This window comes from Lucilia cuprina, chromosome 6, assembly GCF_022045245.1.
Source record: "Lucilia cuprina isolate Lc7/37 chromosome 6, ASM2204524v1, whole genome shotgun sequence".
Taxonomy (NCBI): domain Eukaryota; kingdom Metazoa; phylum Arthropoda; class Insecta; order Diptera; family Calliphoridae; genus Lucilia; species Lucilia cuprina.
The window spans coordinates 59,504,812-59,525,659 of NC_060954.1; the positions used below are offsets into that span (position 1 = coordinate 59,504,812).

Consider the following 20,848-nt stretch of genomic DNA (forward strand, 5'->3'; position numbering starts at 1 on the left):
CTTTAGCTTTAACCGTTTAGGCTGTGCGATGATGAATCAGTCAATCAGTCAGTCAGTCAGTCAGTCAGTCAGTCAGTAACGTTAGAATTTTATATATATAGATTACTACTCGCTCTATCCTCCATCCCAAAACCTATTTTCCTAGTTCCAACACAATGCACAGAATTATTGTATATATTCTAAATAACGTTGATCTTGGCAAAATGAGATCATTTTATAAGAATAAGTATCGTTATGAAAAGTTCTATACAAAGTTTATTGTTGAAAACTTGTCAATAGAAAAGTGATCGTTAAAAAAATAGAAAAAATTAACTTTGAAAATATTTCTGATGAAAATGTAATTGAGATTGATGATCTGGCCAATGAAGTGTTTTCTTAAATTTATCTAGAAAATTTATTTTTCCATATAGAAATGATATTGTGTGATCTTTTTCTAATGAATCTGAGATTGACGGTATTTTTGCATAAGAAACATTTTGTGTGATTGCTTCTTTACAAAACTGATTTTTGCAAAATGAAGTTGATCATTGAGAAGTTCCCAAAAGAAAAGTGGTCCTTGCAAAGCTTTTTTCAGAAAGCTGATCTGATCTGAAGCTTATTTGCCCATAGAAAACTGATGGTTTTTAGAGACGATCAATACTCTAAAAAGATTGTTCTACAAAAAAAGAAACAGATCACTGCTAAACTTAATACTTCTCTTTAGAATACCTATTATTGTTCTATATGATGTTGATCATTGAAAAGATTTGTATAGAAAAATTATCCTTGAAATCCTTTATATAGAAAACTGTTATGTTAACCTATAGAAATAAAGTCATATGGTGATAGAACGCATATCAGTCTGGTTGTATTCGTCGAATAAAATTGGCTTAAATGATCTCTCATCGTGTTGATCATTGAAAAGATTTCTATAGAAAAATGATCCTTGAAATCTTTTATATAGAAAACTGTTAAGTTCACCTATAGAAATAAAGTCTTATGGTGATAGATCACATATCATGCTAGTTGTATTCGTCGATCAAAATTGACTTGAAGTGATCTCTCTTCGTGATCGAACTGTAAAAAACTGGATTTGAAAACTTCTTCACTTCTTCTGGAAAAAAGTCAAAACTACAAGACATTGTTCTTAAAAAGAAATAAATTATATCGTCTTATAAAGACCCATTTTGATGGTTCGAAGAGTAAAACTACATTTTTGTGATGTTGATTGTTTTATAATACAAATTTAAAGAAGTTAACAAGTACTTAATGCCTTATTAATGCTACAATCTTTAGAAGTCATTAACAAGGTTTTTATCATTAAGATTTGACAGATTTATTCTTAACAAGTTCAATTAATTAAATTAGTCATTCTCTTAAAGTGAGTCAGTTGAAATTCCTAAAGGTATTCTTTCAAAAAAATTCCAAAAATTTTTGTATTTGACCTTCAACTTCTTTACTGAAGTATTTTTTAAAAATAATTATAATTATTTAAAGTATTTATAGAATTAAAATTAAAAGTCATATTGTTGTCATTTAAGCACATTTTAAAGCCATGTGTGTTATTTTCCTTGCGTGTGAAAATTATCTTCAGCAAACGTTTTCAAATTGCATAAAATTTCACCTTAGCTGTGCTGGCAGCCGACTATTTAGTTAACAGTTTCTTCATTTTTTGTCGTATTATGATTTATTGTTCAATTAATGTTCGATGATGGTTTGGTCATAGAATTAATAACCACCACCCATTCGAAATTGCGTTAACCCCAATACATTTTTAATGGCTTCAAGAAGCTTAAACCAGAAAAAAACGTTAAAATTTAATAAAAAACAATATCTTCCAATATGAAATAATAATGTATTTTTAGCAACACGCTTGTTTTGGAAGTATTTAGTAGCAGCATGTCGATTTTTTTTTTTGAACAACAACCCCATCATCATGGAGGATTGCCTTAAAGTTCGTTGTCGACATAAACCAGTTTGACTTCATACTAGATTTAAGTTGGTCTCTCTACTTGAGTGAGACAAGAGTGATTATTACACAATAACCTGTTAGACACTAAACACAGCAGCCAGCCAGCCAGCCAAACGGCAGCAAAAACTACAACAACAATCAATATCACTGGCATCCTATGGCATGCCAGGCCGGTCCGTCTTAAGCTACACAAAGTCTTCGAAGTCAAACTGGCAGTCAAGAAATTCATACTCATACCACTAGCAAGTAACTACAAGCAGTCATAATTTAACAATACCTTTGGCAATTCAATATCATTAATTTTTATTAAGTATTGGCCATAACTAATCGATATAACTAAATTTTCATAAAACATCATCTATTTTGTTTGTATTTTGTGTTTGTTCCATCTATAACAAAACAAAAAAAAATCAACAACTTCGTACGGTTAGAAATTTAGATCATTGACATTCTATATATAATTGAGACTGAGTCTCTGGTGTATTGGTGGTATTCAACAAGGGTGAAGAGTGTTAATTTTTACTTTGTGGTAAATTTATTATACAAAATAAAATATGAATTTTAATATTTTTTACCGCAAACGATGTGGACAATTTAGCGGTTTTGCTAAAAAGCAAATGTTCTTTGTTCTAATGCGTCAAAAGAGTGGTAATTATTACAAACACAAGTCTATTACTGAAAAGGATATTTTTGTCTCAATACGATTTTTAGACTAAACTATAAACTAGACTATAGACAAGACTAAATACTATTCAAAAAACTTGACTGTAGACTAGACTATAGCTTAGACTATATACTAGAATATTTATTATACTATAGACTAGAGTAAAGACTAGACCATAGACTATACTATAGAGTATATACTCTAGAGTAAAGACTAGACTATAGACTAGACTATAGACTAGACTATAGACTAGACTATAGACTAGACTATAGACTAGACTATAGACTAGACTATAGACTAGACTATAGACTAGACTATAGACTAGACTATAGACTAGACTATAGACTAGACTATAGACTAGACTACTCATTTGTCTTATACGTTACTTTTTAGCATTTGGAACAAATAAGAACTTAGACAGGACAATGACATGGAAAGTTTTTGTGCCTTAAGCGCAGAATTATTATTAAATCAAATGCCGGAAATGATAAAAATTAGCATATTTTTACACTTTCATAAGATGTATAAAATAAATATCAGTTGAAATGCACATGCAGCTCTATCTTACGAAATATTTAACAACTTAACTTTACTATTTCTCCAATCATCAAGTGCCGAAAACATGTCAATGTAATAAAGGCTTATGTGTGAAATTTCATTTACTTACAAAATTTACAAAATCTATACATAAAATCGTGATAAAATATATATGTATGCACAAATATATGTCTGTGTGTATGTGTATCGGAAATGGTGACAACATTAGCGGTTTTAATGTTCAATCAAGCGTTTTCCTATGGTTTTAGTTTTGTGAACGAATTGTGTAATGATTACCACAACATTTTAAATAATTTATCATTAACATCTTTTGACAACATTGTATTACTTTTAACATTTTACGTTACGCTCCTTGTTTTGAAACAACATAGAAAATAATTTTGTCGTTTTGGTTGTAGTTTTTTTGTTCGTTGTTTTTTGAAAATCATAAATCTACATGACATCGTTTGTTAAATTGCATATACATTTAGCTAGTGTATATCTAGATGTTTATTATAATTTTTTTTATATAAAAAATTTTTTCTTTTAAAATATTTAAAACACCAACAACAATCATCATAACAGCAATAAACAACTAACCATATGTGTAGAAATGTTTACGAACAGGTTTTAAGTTGCTGCTTACGGTTTGATGCAACCACCGCAATAAAATCGAAAAAAAATAGGCCCACGCATATTTGTCTTTTTTAAGAAAATATACAACAAAACTAGAAATTAAGTACCTAAATACTTAAAACGGCATGCGCACACTGTGGCAGCCAGTTTTATTTATTTAACATTTGCATTTCATGAAAATAATAAAATTGTTGTATTTGTTGATTTTTGTTTTTAAACAGCTTCTCAAACCTTAATTAGTGGCGCTAATTGACAAATGATCACTTTCATTAAAATATTTCTTGTAAGAAAATATCAAAAAGATAATTAAATGCACCAAGTGCTATTTTTAAACCAAAATTCCCAAAAAAAAAAAAACAAAAGAGTTTAAAAATAAAAGAAGTACCAGTAAGTGAGTAATGTTTGGCATTTTTCTGAAGAAAAGTTAAGAAATCAAAAAAAAAACATTTAAGATTTTATGTAGTACGCTTCCGCGGATATCAATGTCAGTAAAAGAAAAAAAAAATAAACTTTTTCCAAACATGCACATCTTTCTTTTATATAGCTTTTAGTGATTTCTCCTCGGACTATGAGTTTAAGTACTTGTATACTTAAGAAATACAAACTTATGGTTACTGCTGATATTTACACAAACATATGTGGATCTGTGTGTCTGATATTTTTTTTTTAAATCCCAATACAATATTTCATGGTCTAGATGAATGTTTATTTATGTTTTTTCTCAGTTTGTATAGATTCATCGCAAGTCTCACCATATTTTGTCCAGTTCAACTATTTTCAATTTTCAGCTTTTTTTGTTGATTGTAGTTTTTTTTTCGCTTTGATAACATATAGATGTGAAATTTTATCTTTGTTGGTTGTTTTGTGTATATTTCGTATGTTATAAACATATTGCAAACCATGCACAGTGGGTCAATAAAAATCTTTGGATAATAGTGTCATATTGATGTGTTTTCTTTTTCTTAGCAAGGGAGAGGCGATGTTGACATTATCGGTAATGTGTCTAGAAATACATATGTACGTTTAGTCACTCGTGTGTCACCCGAAGTGTTAAATTGGTAGATTTTGTATAAGTATTTGTGTAAACGTCTAATTTTATAAATTGTCTTAGTCTAACAGGATACATCAAATCATATAACCAATATTCTTTATAAGTTGATTTTTCAAGGTGTTGGAAGTAAAATTTAAGACAAAAAAGAACTAACTTAAAAACTAGACTAGTTCTGAACTAGTTCTGAACTAGAACTGAACTAGAACTGAACTAGAACTGAACTAGAACTGAACTAGAACTGAACTAGAACTGAACTAGAACTGAACTAGAACTGAAGTAGAACTGAACTAGAACTGAACTAGAACTGAACTAGAACTGAACTAGAACTGAACTAGAACTGAACTAGAACTGAACTAGAACTGAACTAGAACTGAACTAGAACTGAACTAGAACTGATATAGAATTGAACTAGAACTAAACTAAAACTGAACTAGAACTGAACTAGAACTGAACTAGAACTCACCTAGAACTGAACTAGAACTGAACTAGAACTATACTAAAACTGAACTAATAATGAACCATTTCATCTTATTATCACCTAAAAGATGCAATTTTCACTTTCATGTCCCACTGTATAATCCTTGTGCTTAAGTATTGTATGAACAACGATTTGTTATGATTTGTTTAGTGAGAATGCTTGCCTGCTGCCTACATACATACTTACACACAACTATCCCACCAAACAAACGAAGCAATGCAATCCGTGTTGTATGTATTACAAATAAACATAACGTTATCATGTTGCACATGAAGTAAATGTGCGAATAAATATTAGAGATATGATGAGTAAATGTTAACCATTACTCTTTTATGGAGCCATGGAACATTAGTTAATCGACGACATAGATTGATTGACAACCTGTTGCGAAAGGTGCTCCAACTAACTAACTAAGAAACAACTAAGCACAACTAACCAAGTTTCATTAAAGTAAAAACTTTATGCTCGCTAAATAGATGCTGAAAAAAACTTAAAGCTCAAGGATGGATCGAAGGACGGACGGGCAAACGAAAAGACATGAAAACCAACAGACATATTTGAAAATCGAAGCAGACATTCTACCACTCACCATTTCGTTAGTTATTCTTGGGATAGTACTACTCACTAGTTAGTATTGCCGGACTGGTCTTTGATTGTGGAAAATGCAAATAGAAACCTCTAACCATTTGTTGTTTTTTAATAAAATGTGCTAGATTTTCTAAGAAATCTATTTGTATGGAGTTTTTTTGCCATATTTCTTCGCCAATTTACCTTTGAGACATACTTATACATACATACGCTTATTTATAGTCTACAACACAGTGTACATGTTGTTACCATAAATGTTATCATTTTTATATTACTCTATGTATGTAAGTATGTATGTATATGTTTGTATCTATGACTATACATAAAAAATAGTTATTTTTAATTTTGGATTTACTGTGCTTTTCATTTCCAACATAAAGCTCTTCATTTTGTGTTTTCCTACCATTAGTCTCTAAGGAAAACATGATTTATAACCACTACAAATGAAAAGACTAGTTGCAGCAACATTCCAATCGCTGCAAGAAAAAAACCCAATAGACTCACTTACATCGCTACCATAAAGATGAAGCCGGTAACATCCACCAACCATTTAAAGTATATGAACCGAACATACTAACCAGGCAGTCAACCAAACCAAACCAAACCAAACAACCATCCATCCCATGGCCTCAATTTCCTTGTCATTCGGTGTTGACAGTCGCATAAACTATAAAATTCAGTAGCTACTTAAAAATACCTCAGTTAATGTGTCAATGATTTCATTAGAAGCGTAACAAAAAGAAATTTAACATTTAAATTAGATTTTTTATTTAAATATTTAAGTTGTATTTTTTTTTTCGTTTGATTTAACAAGGAAAAATGCAGTAAATTTAAAAGAAAAATTGGTGGGAATTGAGTTTTATTACTTTATGTTGTGTTTGCTATAGAAAACAGTAGATGAAAAGTTGTCTGTAAGAAAGAGATTTATGAAGTAGTTTCAATAGAAATGTATTCTATACACAACGTTTTAATAGCAAAATTATCGACGAGCAAAAACTGATCAATGGAAATTTCTTATAAAACTTATCATTAAGATGCTCCTTAAAACAACTGATCGTTAAAAAGTTTATTTTAAAGAAAAAAGTGATCGTTAAAACGTTTTCTACAGAAAATTAATGAAAGGAAAAGTGATCTAAGGAAAACCGTTAAAAAGTTTTCTATGTTGTATATCGAAAATTAGTTGTTAAAAAGTTTCTTATGAACAACTGATCGTTAAAAAGTTCGATGAAAACGTTTCTTTTGAAAACTGACGTGAAAAAGCTTTAAATAGAAAACAGTCGTTAAAAAATTTTGTATATGGCAAACTGAAAGTTAAAATATTTTCTATAGAAACACTGATCTTAGAAAAGTTTATATAGAAAATTGATATTTAATGCGATCTTTTATAGAAAAATGATAGTTATCATGTTTGCTATAAAAAATATCGTTAATTAGTTCCATGAACTTTTTTAAGTGTTTGAAATGAAAACTCATTGTATTGCAGTTTTCAATAAAAAAAACTGATCGTTTAAATGTTTGATGAAAATGATCGTTAAAAAGTTTTGTATATAAAAGTTTCCGTTAAAAAGTTCGTTGAAAATTTTTTTATAAAGATGTGATCGTTAAAAAGATTTTTATAGAAAATTGATCCTTAAAATGTTTTTAATAGAAAACTAATCGTTACAAAATTTTTCTATAAAAAATGATCATTGAAAAGTTTTCTATAGAAAATGGACAGTTAAAAATTCTTCTATGTAAAACTGACCGTTTTAAAGTTTGTCAAAAATTTTTCTTCTGAAAACTGATTTAGAAAAAGTTTTTTAATATAAAACTTGTCGCTTAAAAGTTTTATAAAGAATTCTTTTTGCTAAAAAGATTTTTGGACGACACTATTTTTACAAAAATCTGATCGTTCGATAATTTTCTATAGACAACTGATTTTGAAAAACTTTTTATGAAAAAGCTAATTTATATAGAAAATTAATTTTTTTAACTGATCGTTAATAAATATTTTTTTTCAGAGAAAATATCTAGAAATTTGTCCAGAAAAAAAAATCTCTTAAAAACTTTTTCAGTTTCAAATTTTTACTCAAACAATTTTAAAAAATTCACTTTTCTTCAACAAATTCCTTCTATTCGTTATAGATTGACTTAACTGTTGTATTTCAAATAATGTCAATTTTTATCTATTACTCTTTTCATTTTACTATCATTTTGCAAACATGTGTGTGCGTTTTGGGAAGTTGCTACTGGGGCTACAGCGCATATATTACTCTTTCTTTTCTAAACAAATAAGTTGCCGCCTTTTTATGGCAAACAAAGTAGAACACAAAGTGATATCAATTTTGTAAAGAAAAGATAACACTATTTGTTTCATACAACCGATGCTGAATAAATAAAATAAATAAATAAATAAATAAATACTGTACTGATATACTACGACACACATCAAATGTTCAAACAACTGATGTTCATTTAACAAAGTACACATTACTACTCACATCGTGGCACACAGTGACTGTATTGGCATTGGCTAAAATGTCACTTTAAGTTCTAGTTTGCACGAGGATGAAAGTACAATGGTCTGTCTGTCTTCTGTAGCTAGTGAGAGCAATAACAAATTTCCCTTTTTCTATTTATCCGTCAACTTTCACATTCATTCAAAGAAAACTTTATTATTATTGCCATTTTAAAAACATCGTTTATTTTTTAATTATTTAAAATTCAATTAAAAGTTTCCCAAATTTTTCCAAAAGTACTTACTTTCATGTACATATAACAATTATATTTCCTTATCTTAACTTAGAGCTGTCTGATGTGTATTGGAGGAAAGAAATGTAGGTCATCAATTGCTTTGATGTTAAATATATTTAAATCTCTTTTAAGTAAATTCTCTATAGATACTCGTTCGCTCATATGTACTTCCAGACATTCATTTACTACATGCTTGAATTAATATTTATTTGCCGATAGTTAGTTTAGGTATATGTATTTATTGTAGTTTCATTCATTCATTCTTTCAATCATACAAACAGATACAAAAACTTTACTTCCATGCCAAAACATCCATCCATCTTGTGTAAAATACTTTTAGGTTCGTTCTATGCCATCAAAGGCCGAAGATCAATTGAAATTGAAAAACTTTGTCACTATTTATCCCCTACACTATTTACTTGGTTATAGTAACAGACACATATACAAAGATGTTTCGTTATTCTTATAAAGGCATAGAACTATTTTTTGTTATTTGTAAAGTTGGGGCGTATTTTGTAAATGACATTTTATTTTTATTTTTTAATTTAAATTAATTAATCAATTTGTGATTGAAATTCTGTTAAATTCTATTATGCGTACATACATTCAGGGTCATAGCAATAACACAAAACAAAAAAATATAATAGTTAATGTCTATTTATTACTTCTTTAAAATATTAATATACGTCCTGACTCACAAGTCTCTGAAGTTTTGTTATTTATTTTTAATGAACTACAAAATAACTATAAACTGAACTATAACTGAACTAGAACTGAAATAGAACTGAACTAAAACTGAACTAGAACTGAACTAGAACTGAACTAGAACTGAACTAGAACTGAACTAGAACTGAACTAGAACTGAACTAGAACTGAACTAGAACTGAACTAGAACTGAACTAGAACTGAACTAGAACTGAACTAGAACTGAACTAGAACTGAACTAGAACTGAACTAGAACTGAACTAGAACTGAACTAGAACTGAACTAGAACTGAACTAGAACTGAACTAGAACTGAACTAGAACTGAACTAGAACTGAACTAGAACTGAACTAGAACTTAACTAGAACTGAACTAGAACTGAAATAGAACTGAACTGGAACTGAACTAGAACTGAACTAGAACTGAACTAGAACTGAACTAGAACTAGAACATTCAGGGTCATAGCAATAACACAATTAAAACAAAAAAATATAATAGTTAATGTCTATTTATTACTTCTTTAAAATATTAATACACGTCCTGACTCACAAGTCTCTGAAGTTTTGTTATTTATTTTTAATGAACTACAACATTACTATAAACTGAACTAGAACTGAACTAGAACTGAACTAGAACTGAACTAGAACTGAACTAGAACTGAACTAGAACTGAACTGGAACTGAACTAGAACTGAACTAGAACTGAAATAGAACTGAACTAGAACTGAACTAGAACTGAACTAGAACTGAACTAGAACTGAACTAGAACTGAACTAGAACTGAACTAGAACTGAACTAGAACTGAACTAGAACTGAACTAGAACTGAACTAGAACTGAACTAGAACTGAACTAGAACTGAACTAGAACTGAACTAGAACTAGAACTAGAACTGAACTAGAACTGAACAAGAACTGAACTAGAACTTAACTAGAATTGAACTAAAACTAAACTAGAACTGAGAAAATTACTGCAAATTTAAATGTATTCAAATAAATCCCATTTAAAACACGATACTACTCAGAGTAATTTCCCTTGAATTTTCTATTTATCATAATCTCCTGACACCAAAAGTACTTAAGTTCATCTTCAATTAATTAATATAGAATAATATAGAATACAATTTATAAATCTGTAAACTTTACTACAACAAAGTACTAAAAATTATGACAAATTACTTTGTTTAGTCATCTCTTATCTCGCAAAAAGGAAAACAGTACACATATCAAAAATAGAATAAACAGAAGGCGGTAATTGAAAGATTTTAATAAAAATACGGTCACCTCAATATGTTCTTTTTTAATATTATTGTTATTGTAATTTATCCATATCACATTCTATTGTTAACTGATTTATGGGTAAAAAAATACTTTTATGTACACAATTTTCTAGGTCTGTTTTATATATATTTTTTTTAATGTTAATTTTATCTTCTCATCATCTTCTAAGTGCAAATAAATGATTGTTAATTATACAGTCTTGTTTACAGTGTGAATTATGTGATGAATAGCATGAGATTAAAGAATTGCTAGAAACAGATTTTTTTAGTCAAATATTTTCTTTTAATGACGGGACAAACGATTAGTAATTAAACTTTCATGATTAGCAATTAAAGCCATGTTTAAATGGAATCATATCTTAGCCTATTTTTAAATTGCCCATAAAATATGCTGCATATTTTATGACAATAATTTTCTAGATTTTATTATTAAATGTCAAACTAAATAAACTGTGATTAGTCCAAATCTCATTTAGTTTAAGCATTGTAACATTGTATTGATATTTAGTTTAGTAATTTCAATATATATATTTTTTTTAAAGTTTGTCTCATTAAATTATCATACAAAACCCCATATGTCTTTGATTTCTTTTATGTTAATATATACTTCAATAAGATTAAAAAAAAGAAAGACATGCAAAGTCAACTTGCAATTGTTAAACTGTGGCATTACGGGTTTCGAACATGTTCTATACAAATTTATTTGTAGCCATGTTTGTTACTCAAGTATGCAAACTTGTGACTCGTATTCAGTTTAAAACCGCAAGATCAGCATTTATTGGGGTTTAATATTCTTCACGTTTGGATGGAAAAATTACAAAAATATATAATACAAAGAAACTAAAAATAAAATACGTAACCTTTATGTATCCAAAGAGTATGTAAGTAAGTATGTTGTGTTTACATACTTGATGTATGAGTAGTTTACTTCATTTAAGTAGAATTAACAAACAGATCAAGAATAATTGAATTTGTCTGGGTTGAAGAAGAACTACAAACATGCTTCTTTGAAATTTTTACCTTAATCAATTGCAATAATTAAAATATATATAGAAAAACATTGCAATAATTTTAGTTCTAGTTCAGTTCTAGTACAGTTCTAGTTCAGTTCTAGTTCAGTTCTAGTTCAGTTCTAGTTCAGTTCTAGTTCAGTTCTAGTTCAGTTCTAGTTCAGTTCTAGTTCAGTTCTAGTTCAGTTCTAGTTCAGTTCTAGTTCAGTTCTAGTTCAGTTCTAGTTCAGTTCTAGTTCAGTTCTAGTTCAGTTCTAGTTCAGTTCTAGTTTAGTTCTAGTTCAGTTCTAGTTTAGTTCTAGTTCAGTTTAATGATTTAAATGCAATTATTTCTGCTTAATTGAACACTTATTTGAATATTAACATCTTTCCCATAGAATTTAAGTTCAACTAAAATATTTGTAAATAAAATATTTCTGGCAACAACAAACTATTTTCCTCCTAGTCGGTTTAAGTTCATATATTTAGCAAAATACGTTTCGTATAAAATAACAATATCACACATGAAATATTATTGAAGTTTTTATTTAAAGATTCCCGACTTCAAAGTAAAAACATAAACTTCAACTGAAGTTTCCTTTTAAATGTTTTTTTTTTTTCTTTTTTTAATACTTATAACTCACACAGCGGTTTTACTTTGTGTGTTGTTTCAAATATTTAATGTCTCTTAACGGATATGCGTCTGAAAACATTCTAAGTTTTTTTTTTTATTTTTTCCTACAAACAAAATCTATTTTTAGTAGAAACAAATTAAAAATATGAGTGTTTCATTTCGCTTTTTGAATTTCTTTTTAAAATCCTGCAATCTTATGATTGAGTGATTCGTCACAGATAAGACGTTTCATAACCCTGAAAGTTGAATGAACCATATGAGAAGTTCTTAAAAACAGTGTGTGTGTGTATGTTGCTCGACTGAATGGCTGGCATATTTGCATGCTCGAATCGGAGACAGAATATTATGCACATGTAGTGCTCGTAAAATGGTATTGCAAGAACTACCTCTGCTATCTGGTTAAAAGGCAAAGAATATTTAAACACCAATGGAGTGTTTACACTAGCAACGAGATGTAAAGTTCAGTTATAGGTAAGCTTTCACTTCTATCTCAGTTCTATTTCCATTCTAATTCTAGTTCAGCTCTAGATCTAGATGTTGATCCAATTCAGTTTAGTTCTATTTCAGTTCTAGATAAGTTCTCATTCAGTTCTAGATGAGCTTCTTTCAATACTAGTTCTTTTTCAGTTCAAGTTTTATTTCAGTTCCATTTCAGTTTTAGTTTAGTTTTAGTTTGGTGCTTTTTTAGTTCTAGTTCAGTTTTATTTCAGTAAAATTTTAAATATTTAAATGCATTCTTAATTTCATTGCTAGTGTGTCAGTTGTTGCTGATATTTGTGTGTTGTTGTAGCTGACGTTTTTTTCGCATTTATACAATACGACTGTATAATGAGGAGTAGATATTAAAAACACAAAAAAAAATTAACAAAAAATAAAATGAAAAGATACTAATAAGAAACAGTAGTTAAGATAAATGGTGTTAAAAAGACGAATATGAATAAATGAAAAAATTATTTATACAAATAAAATGGTTAATACATATATACAAAAACAAAAAATAAATGCTGTTGGCATTCAAGGAGGCCAACCAACTTTTGCCGGTGTTTTTCATTTGTATTTATATTTGCATTTTTTTGTTACACAAACAGTTTATGCCTTTAGGATCCTTCTCTTCTTTTAAATGCACAAAAAAAGGAATCATAAAAATACGAACGAACGCATTTAATGAAACGAGTACACATGCAGATATCGAATAAACAAGTACGAATTCGAATAAATAATGTTTCGTTTGTTGAAAATGTAGGCGTTTCAGTTGTCGCCTACCTAAACAAAAACATCAGCGACAGCAACAGCAATAATAACAACAACATACCAAAAACCAGCGACAACACACTTATTTTATGACATGCAACAGAATACATTGCACTTACAAACGTCTAGACTCTTGAAAGAAAAATCCATGAATGAAAAAGCTTAAAAATAGTAAAGTGCACACACTGCTAAATAACACATACATTTGTATGTACATATATACTCCTCCTAGCGCAGGGATACTAGCAAAAAATGGACAAGGGTAATAGCAGCCGTCGAGAAGGGCATAGGAGTTTGTACACTTTTATATTTATGTTTGCCTTTTGTAAGGTTTCTTTTTTTTAATATTAGCTGTCTTGTCAACATATGCGAGCGACTGCTAAATGTTTGGACATTTTTAGTACAAATTTAAATAAATTAGCACAAAGTCAAAGAAAATGCAAACAGGGTGGTCGGAAAAATTATAAGAGAATGACTATTTTTAGAACTAAAGAATACCTAAAACTAGAACTTAACTAGAACTGAACTAGAACTGAACTAGAACTGAACTAGAACTGAACTAGAACTGAACTAGGACTGAACTAGAACTGAACTAGAACTGAACTAGGACTGAACTAGAACTGAACTAGAACTGAACTAGAACTGAACTAGAACTGAACTAGAACTGAACTAGAACTGAACTAGAACTGAACTAGAACTGAACTAGAACTGAACTAGAACTGAACTAGAACTGAACTAGAACAGAAACGTGGCACCTCATTGGATCGTGAGAAGTGTTCAGTAACGTCCGACAGACGGTGCCGTTTTCATTTTTAATTAGTTACACCTAAAACGCTAAACTGATATTCATTAAGGCCCTGCAACACGGTCCGTGCACCACTAGTAAATAAATAAATTTGTCTAAATTTATTACTTAAATTAAAAATTCGAACAAATTAGCTTTAACCTTATTAATAAAAGGAAAATTTGTCAAAATGTTAACAATTTTAACAAATTATTTTTAAACATACGTCCATATTTCAAAATGTATTAGTCGAAACGAAGAAACATGTTTCTTATATGTTCTTGGAACGAGTTTTAACACAAAATATGTTTCTAAAACCATAAAAATAGCAAATACACATTTTCGTAATTTGACCTTTCCTCTTTTATTTTGAAAACAATTTATTTCCATGAAACCACTGAGTTGAAACATAAATTCACTAAAAAGGGGACATAATTTTTTTTAGAAAATAAAAACTAATGTGAATCTTTTAGTATTTTTTTTTTGTTTTTGTTTGAATGTGGGCGTTCAATTGTTATGAAATCCTAAACTATATTTAATCATGAATGTGAAGCAGACAACTTAACATAAAGAATGTGACTTTTATAGTTTTAGTGCATTTTTTCTTATATTTTTCTTTTAAAGGTTAAAAAGCACTTGAGTTAATATGTTTAAACAAGGTTGGAGAATGTATATATATGTGTGTGTGTGTTTGTGTGAGGAATTTTTGTTAATGCTTTGCTTGATTGTCCCTTTTCCCGGTATTTGTTTACAATTTATTGACATTCTTGTTCTGTTCTATATGTTTCGTTTAAATTTTGTTTGGTTGGTTAGTTTTATTAAGAATTTATATATTTTGGCCTCCTGCCGCTAATGTTTTAACCTAAATTTATACGCATACATCATTTATACTATATATGTATGTATGTATGTATACCCACTTGTGTTTGTGCCTCATTTATAAATGTATGGTTATAAATTTTCAATAAAAGAATGCTTTTTTCCGCTTGAATAAATAAATTCTTTTAATTTTTTTCTTATATGTAAATTTATATTTGTTTTTATATAGAGCTAAATATCCATAATATTTTTAAATATATATACATAAATATATGACAAGATTTGTGCATTGATTCTGCGAACACTTTAGATTTTTTTCATTTTATTTTGTTTGTTTGCATTCAATTTATTGTGCAGGCCTGTAGTTCAATACTACATATGTTGCATTTTTACAATGAATAACAAATTGAAAGGAATCCCTTCTTATGGTTGATGGAAAAAGAAAAAAATTATGAAAAGACTTATTGTTTGAACTAAAAATAACTACAGATTTTTTTTGTTGTATTCTAAATATTAAAAGAAAATTATGTGTATGAGAGATAAGTTATGAGATTTCAAATAATATGTATTTATTCATTATTAAATGTATTCAATGAACTTTGAGCATTAAGGATACTCGTACAACTATTTAGTTATATATATCGATCTCTAAATTATATTTAAGAGAGTTCGCAAAAAAAAATCTTAAAACCAAAACTTTACTCCGCAGAACTCTCCGTTAACGAAGAACTTAAACTTTACATAAATCTTTATCATTCCGATCAATTTCGTTTCAAACAAAAATACCCTTGAGTGGGGACAAAACTTGGAATAAACTCAATGCTGATATCAATGTTCTGTTTTTCTAGTTACTTAAACTTCTATCATTACTTTACCTCTGAAGTAAAGAACACTTTTTTAAGTTATTCTAAGTAACAACAACAGGAAGATAAATGACACATGCAAACATACATATGTTTAAAAGCGTGATGTCCTTTAGGCCTGATATTCTCCTATCAAATTTTGACCAAAGCAATGTCTGTATTTAAAAAGCAATACTCTTCCACGCCAAAAATGCCCCAGCGATAAAGAATAAGAGTACCATTCCCTTTCTTATATGATCGTTCCATTAACGGAACCAATACGCCATTGCGATCACAGTTTTGGAAAGATGAAGAAATGGATGAGAATAAATTTTCAGTTGCAAACTTTGATCATAGTTGCTGAGTTCTTCTATAAATTAAAACTCTGTGATTATACTCAATATGTTCTTTTCGTAGTTTGAGTTTTAGACCCTATGATATCGTCCAACATAACGTTACTATTTAACAAACCAATATATTCTTGAGCTCACAGCTTCTCAAATATAAAGGCTTGAATAAGGCTTGAAGTGATGTTAAATGACTTCCAGAGAAGCGAAAATATTCTATTTCTTCTATGCCGAGAATCACTTCTTCTATACCGAGAATCACTTCGGAAGTATTGAATTTAAAATAAAAAGGCCATCCCTCCTATGACAAGCCTGTGTTAAAATCATCACTTCTTCAGGTCTTTTTCAGTACTTCAATGGAGTAAATTTTACTTCATCTTCGCTTCTTTGGAAGTTTTTTCTTGCTGGGTAGTCTATGTTTTCGAACAAAGTAACACGTCAAAGATCTAGTCCAATATTCGTGGTCATAAGCCTCCATTTGTTTAACTTTCTCTTAGTTCTCGATAGAAGCAAAAGTAGTTATCGCTCAATTGAAATCGTGGCATATCAATTCTAATTTATAACAGCGTTTAGTAATTGTCCTTATTAATTTGTTTAAATGACGAAATAGAACAGGAGGTCCGTTAAAAAACGCGGTTGAATCTTCAGATCTAGAAAACCTTTAAGGGTATAACTCTCTTCCAAATCCTAATACTCTTTCCAAATCCTACTACCTGTACCACAAATTGGGTTTAGGTATGAAATTTCACACAAAAATTATGTGTCCAAACTATTTAATTTGTTTCTCTTTAATAATTTAAAGGTAATAATCTACATAAAGTTAAGGACGTTTCAAATTTAAAATTCAAACAAGTTCATATTTCACAAAAACAAAATTGTTTTACGTAATATGATCTTTAGATATTTTTACTAAATATGCACACAAACCATAAGTAACTATACATATGATTAGCCCTAATGTTTTATGCCCAATGCAAAGTCGTATGTCTGTAATATGATGTTGTTGTTGCTATTATGTTCAAGTACTTTAGCACTATATATATATATTGTTACCATGATACATGTATGATTATACATATGTGTTTCTTTTTGTTTTTTTTTTGAGCTCGGAAGAGCACGTGTGTATCATTCACAAAGTTCAACTAAAATTATTATTAATTGTATATGAAATATGTATAAATGTATCTATCTATCTGCTCAGTGTGGGCAATTGCAATTTAGCATGCACCATACTTTATGAAACATAAGATCACCAATAGCACCAACAACACAACCACCACACCACTCCACCATCAACAACAACAGCACAACGGCTACAACATTATCGCTCGTGATGACGAAGAAATGAAAATTGAAAAGATATTGCTGTAGAAGAGAGAAGGAAGAAACGGGGAAAAAACACAACAAGGAAAAATACTGACTACACTGGCGCCTGTAAGACACGATACAGAATTACAAAATACAAAACTAAACTTTTAAATATGAGAATGAAAAGGCTTTGATCAGTGAACATTACTATAATCATGAGTGTAGGTTGCTAAGAATATTAACATTCAATATGGTAACAGCCAATAAATGCAACTGCTCTATTCTGTTTAAAAGAGAATTTTAAAAGTCGAAAATTCTTTTAGTTAAATCATGATCACTTGATCATGTTAATTAGAAATTTTCCCTCAACTATTCGTTTTTTAGGTTTCTGGTCTCTTATATTACGAGACAATTTAACGAGTCCCTCAATTATATCTTCCTTATATATAGTATTAGGTTATCAGAAAGTTCCTTCACGAAAACCTCTAAAATGGGTCGCTCTTGATCGAGTATATCAAGATCAATTAGCAACTCTTTAGGTTCTCTTTTTGCTAAAATTGTACTATTAGCTTCTTCTGTACCAAGTAAAGCATTTTTCCAGCATGAGTCTAAATATTGCCTTTATAAGGAATAACACATGCTTTTGGGATGGTACGTGGAGCAATATTAAAACGAATCAACAAACTGCACAAATGTTTATACACGCTCGATGATTAAATGCATTGGAATGCATAAATGATTGATTAACAAAGAAACAAAAAAAAAAGGAAAAACAGCTCAAAACAAAAGCTTGAATTCATATACATATTATTAAGTAATTCTTTTGTCTTTCTTTCTTTCATTGCAGGTAGTTCAACAGATTTAACACCCTCACTATTGGGTATCTACGATTCATTCACGACTGTTTTAGATACAGCAACATCTACGACAACAACAAATACAACATATTCAACGAATAATCATAAAACCTCAAACACCAACTCCACGTCCTACACCTCTTCCTCCTCCTCCTTTAAAACAAACTGTGATAGTGGCAAAGAAACGAGTCTAGTAACAGAGGATCCACCGGCAAAACCTCCCTTAGATGCATATCTTAGTCGTTTGGAGAAATATGCTAAACAAGCTGAATTAAAAAATTCACGTAGCTCACAAGTTGGTGAAGATTCACCACCCTTGGCAAATTCCAATAGTGGTAGTTGTAGCAGTAGCTTAAGAGGTTCCTTAGAGTCTGTCTCCTCCAATGGTGGTTCTCTAAACAAACATCGTACGAACATACGTATACTCTCGGCTAATGTTCAACGTATTATCACACACTCTGATGCTGAGGCTGTAGATGCGGTAGATATTGAAGCCCTACAATATCCCACACGTTCTAGTACTCCCATACAACAGCAGCAACAACAACAACATCAACGTTTTGTTAAAAAGTCCTCCAGCTCTCCTAGCAGCCTCAGTAATCATAAGCACAAACTTTCCCATATACCTTTGTCGAAAACAACGGGTAAATTAACCCAAACCGGCACAGATTTAGTGGAAACTTTCAATAATGCTCTAAACGAAGACAGTGAAAACTTTCAACGTTTTGATTTAAAGTCAAAAGGTTTAAGAAAACCCTCTACACCCGCCATTTATAACCTGTCCGGTGTAGATGATAATAAAACTCCCACTAATACCATAGCATTTAATTTTGATTGTACAGTGGCCCATAAACTGGCTACACGTAAGCTAAGTCTGCCTAGATGTAACTATGAAAAAGACTCCGTTTTAGACAACAGCAAGACTAATATGTCTTTAGAGTGTCTGCCTACAGAAAATCCCATTACTGAGACCATCAATTTTGCAGTGGTCTCGCAGAACCTAAAAAATCTCACCTTAGCCGCCAACTCTAAAGAGTTTCAGGCTCCCAGCAGCAATGAAGAGCTTTTTAAAGCTCTCAACAAACCTGTGATCTCACCCAATGGCAAACGTAGTCCTACCCATCATCCTTTATCATATGCTCGTTCTAAAAGTTTGGCCGCTCGCGATTTTGCCCAAAAGAACATTACCATTAAACAAACGAATACCCTGCCACGCTCACAATTCCTCAAAGATGAAGAACTGGATGAGAATCAATTTTCAGCCGAAAGCTTGGATCGTCTATCGGACATTAAATCCAAGTTTTCACCCAAAGAATCGCGTAAAATGTCCAGTTTAATGTTGCCCGATATAGCCAAACTAAAACACCGTCCTCTATCATCCTCCTCTATATGTTCCACTTCTTCTAGTTCGAGTTCTAGTTCAAGTACTGATCATTTGAGTGGTAAATTAAATACTTCATATTTGGCCAGTGTAGAGAGTTTAGCAGATGAGCATGATTTAACGGATCCACATAGTGGTATGTCTGTGTTTGAGAGAGCCTGCATGGAAATTGTAGATTCGGAGAGAAGTTATGTTAATGATTTGGGAGAAGTTATAAGAGGGTGAGTTTTTGAAAATATTATTCAATTTCAGACAATTTTGGTCTTATAAAATAAAATGAATGAAACTTTTTGAGTTTTCGAAATTTTATAAAAATTTTTTTTTTTAATTAGTTATCTCTTGGATTGGAAAGAACGTGCCTGCTTAAAACAAGACGACTTAGATGTATTATTTTCCAATATACAAGATGTTTATCAATTTAATTCAGAATTACTTAAACATCTATCGGACTCCATATTGGATCCGGTTAAAATTGCCAAATGTTTTATTGACTTAAAGGAAGGATTTGATGTCTACACTACTTATTGGTAGGAAAAACAAATATATATAAATTTCAGTCGTTTCAAACCAATTTTTGATTTACAGCACCAGTTATCCCGAAGCAATATCACTACTTACCAAATTATTACAGGCCACTCACACCAATGCTTTGTTGGCCTCCACCCAAAGAATGCTGCATCATACTTTGCCTCTAGGATCATATTTGCTAAAGCCCGTGCAAAGAATTTTGAAATATCATCTATTGTTAGATGTAAGTGGAAATTTTAAGAGAAAGTTTGGATGTTTTTAAGAAAGATTTTTGTTTTTATTAGAACCTACGCAAACATTGTGATATCAAAGAGGTAATGCAGGCCTATGAGATAATGCGTCAAGTAGCGCGCAATATAGATCAGGTGAAACGTAAATTGGAACAGCAAACCAGAGTTAAAGAACTATCGGGCATATTAGATGGTTGGTTAGGGCCAGGTATGTTAACATCAAATTCCTTTTTTTTTGTGAAGAAATAACTTTTCTAATAA

The 20,848-nt window shown here is 30.1% G+C and overlaps 1 protein-coding gene across 8 annotated transcripts in view; it reads left to right on the forward strand.

Moving 5' to 3' along the window:
• The window catches only part of LOC111681358, a 34,796-nt gene that overhangs the window by 7,520 nt on the left and 6,428 nt on the right, over positions 1 to 20,848 (forward strand). For all 8 annotated transcript variants that reach the window (XM_046953406.1, XM_046953413.1, XM_046953408.1 and 5 more), the window contains 4 exons: positions 18,439 to 20,050; positions 20,162 to 20,356; positions 20,415 to 20,580; positions 20,642 to 20,795. In XM_046953406.1, coding sequence (XP_046809362.1) covers positions 18,439 to 20,050; positions 20,162 to 20,356; positions 20,415 to 20,580; positions 20,642 to 20,795 — 2,127 coding nt within the window. The remainder of the gene's footprint in view (positions 1 to 18,438; positions 20,051 to 20,161; positions 20,357 to 20,414; positions 20,581 to 20,641; positions 20,796 to 20,848) is intronic.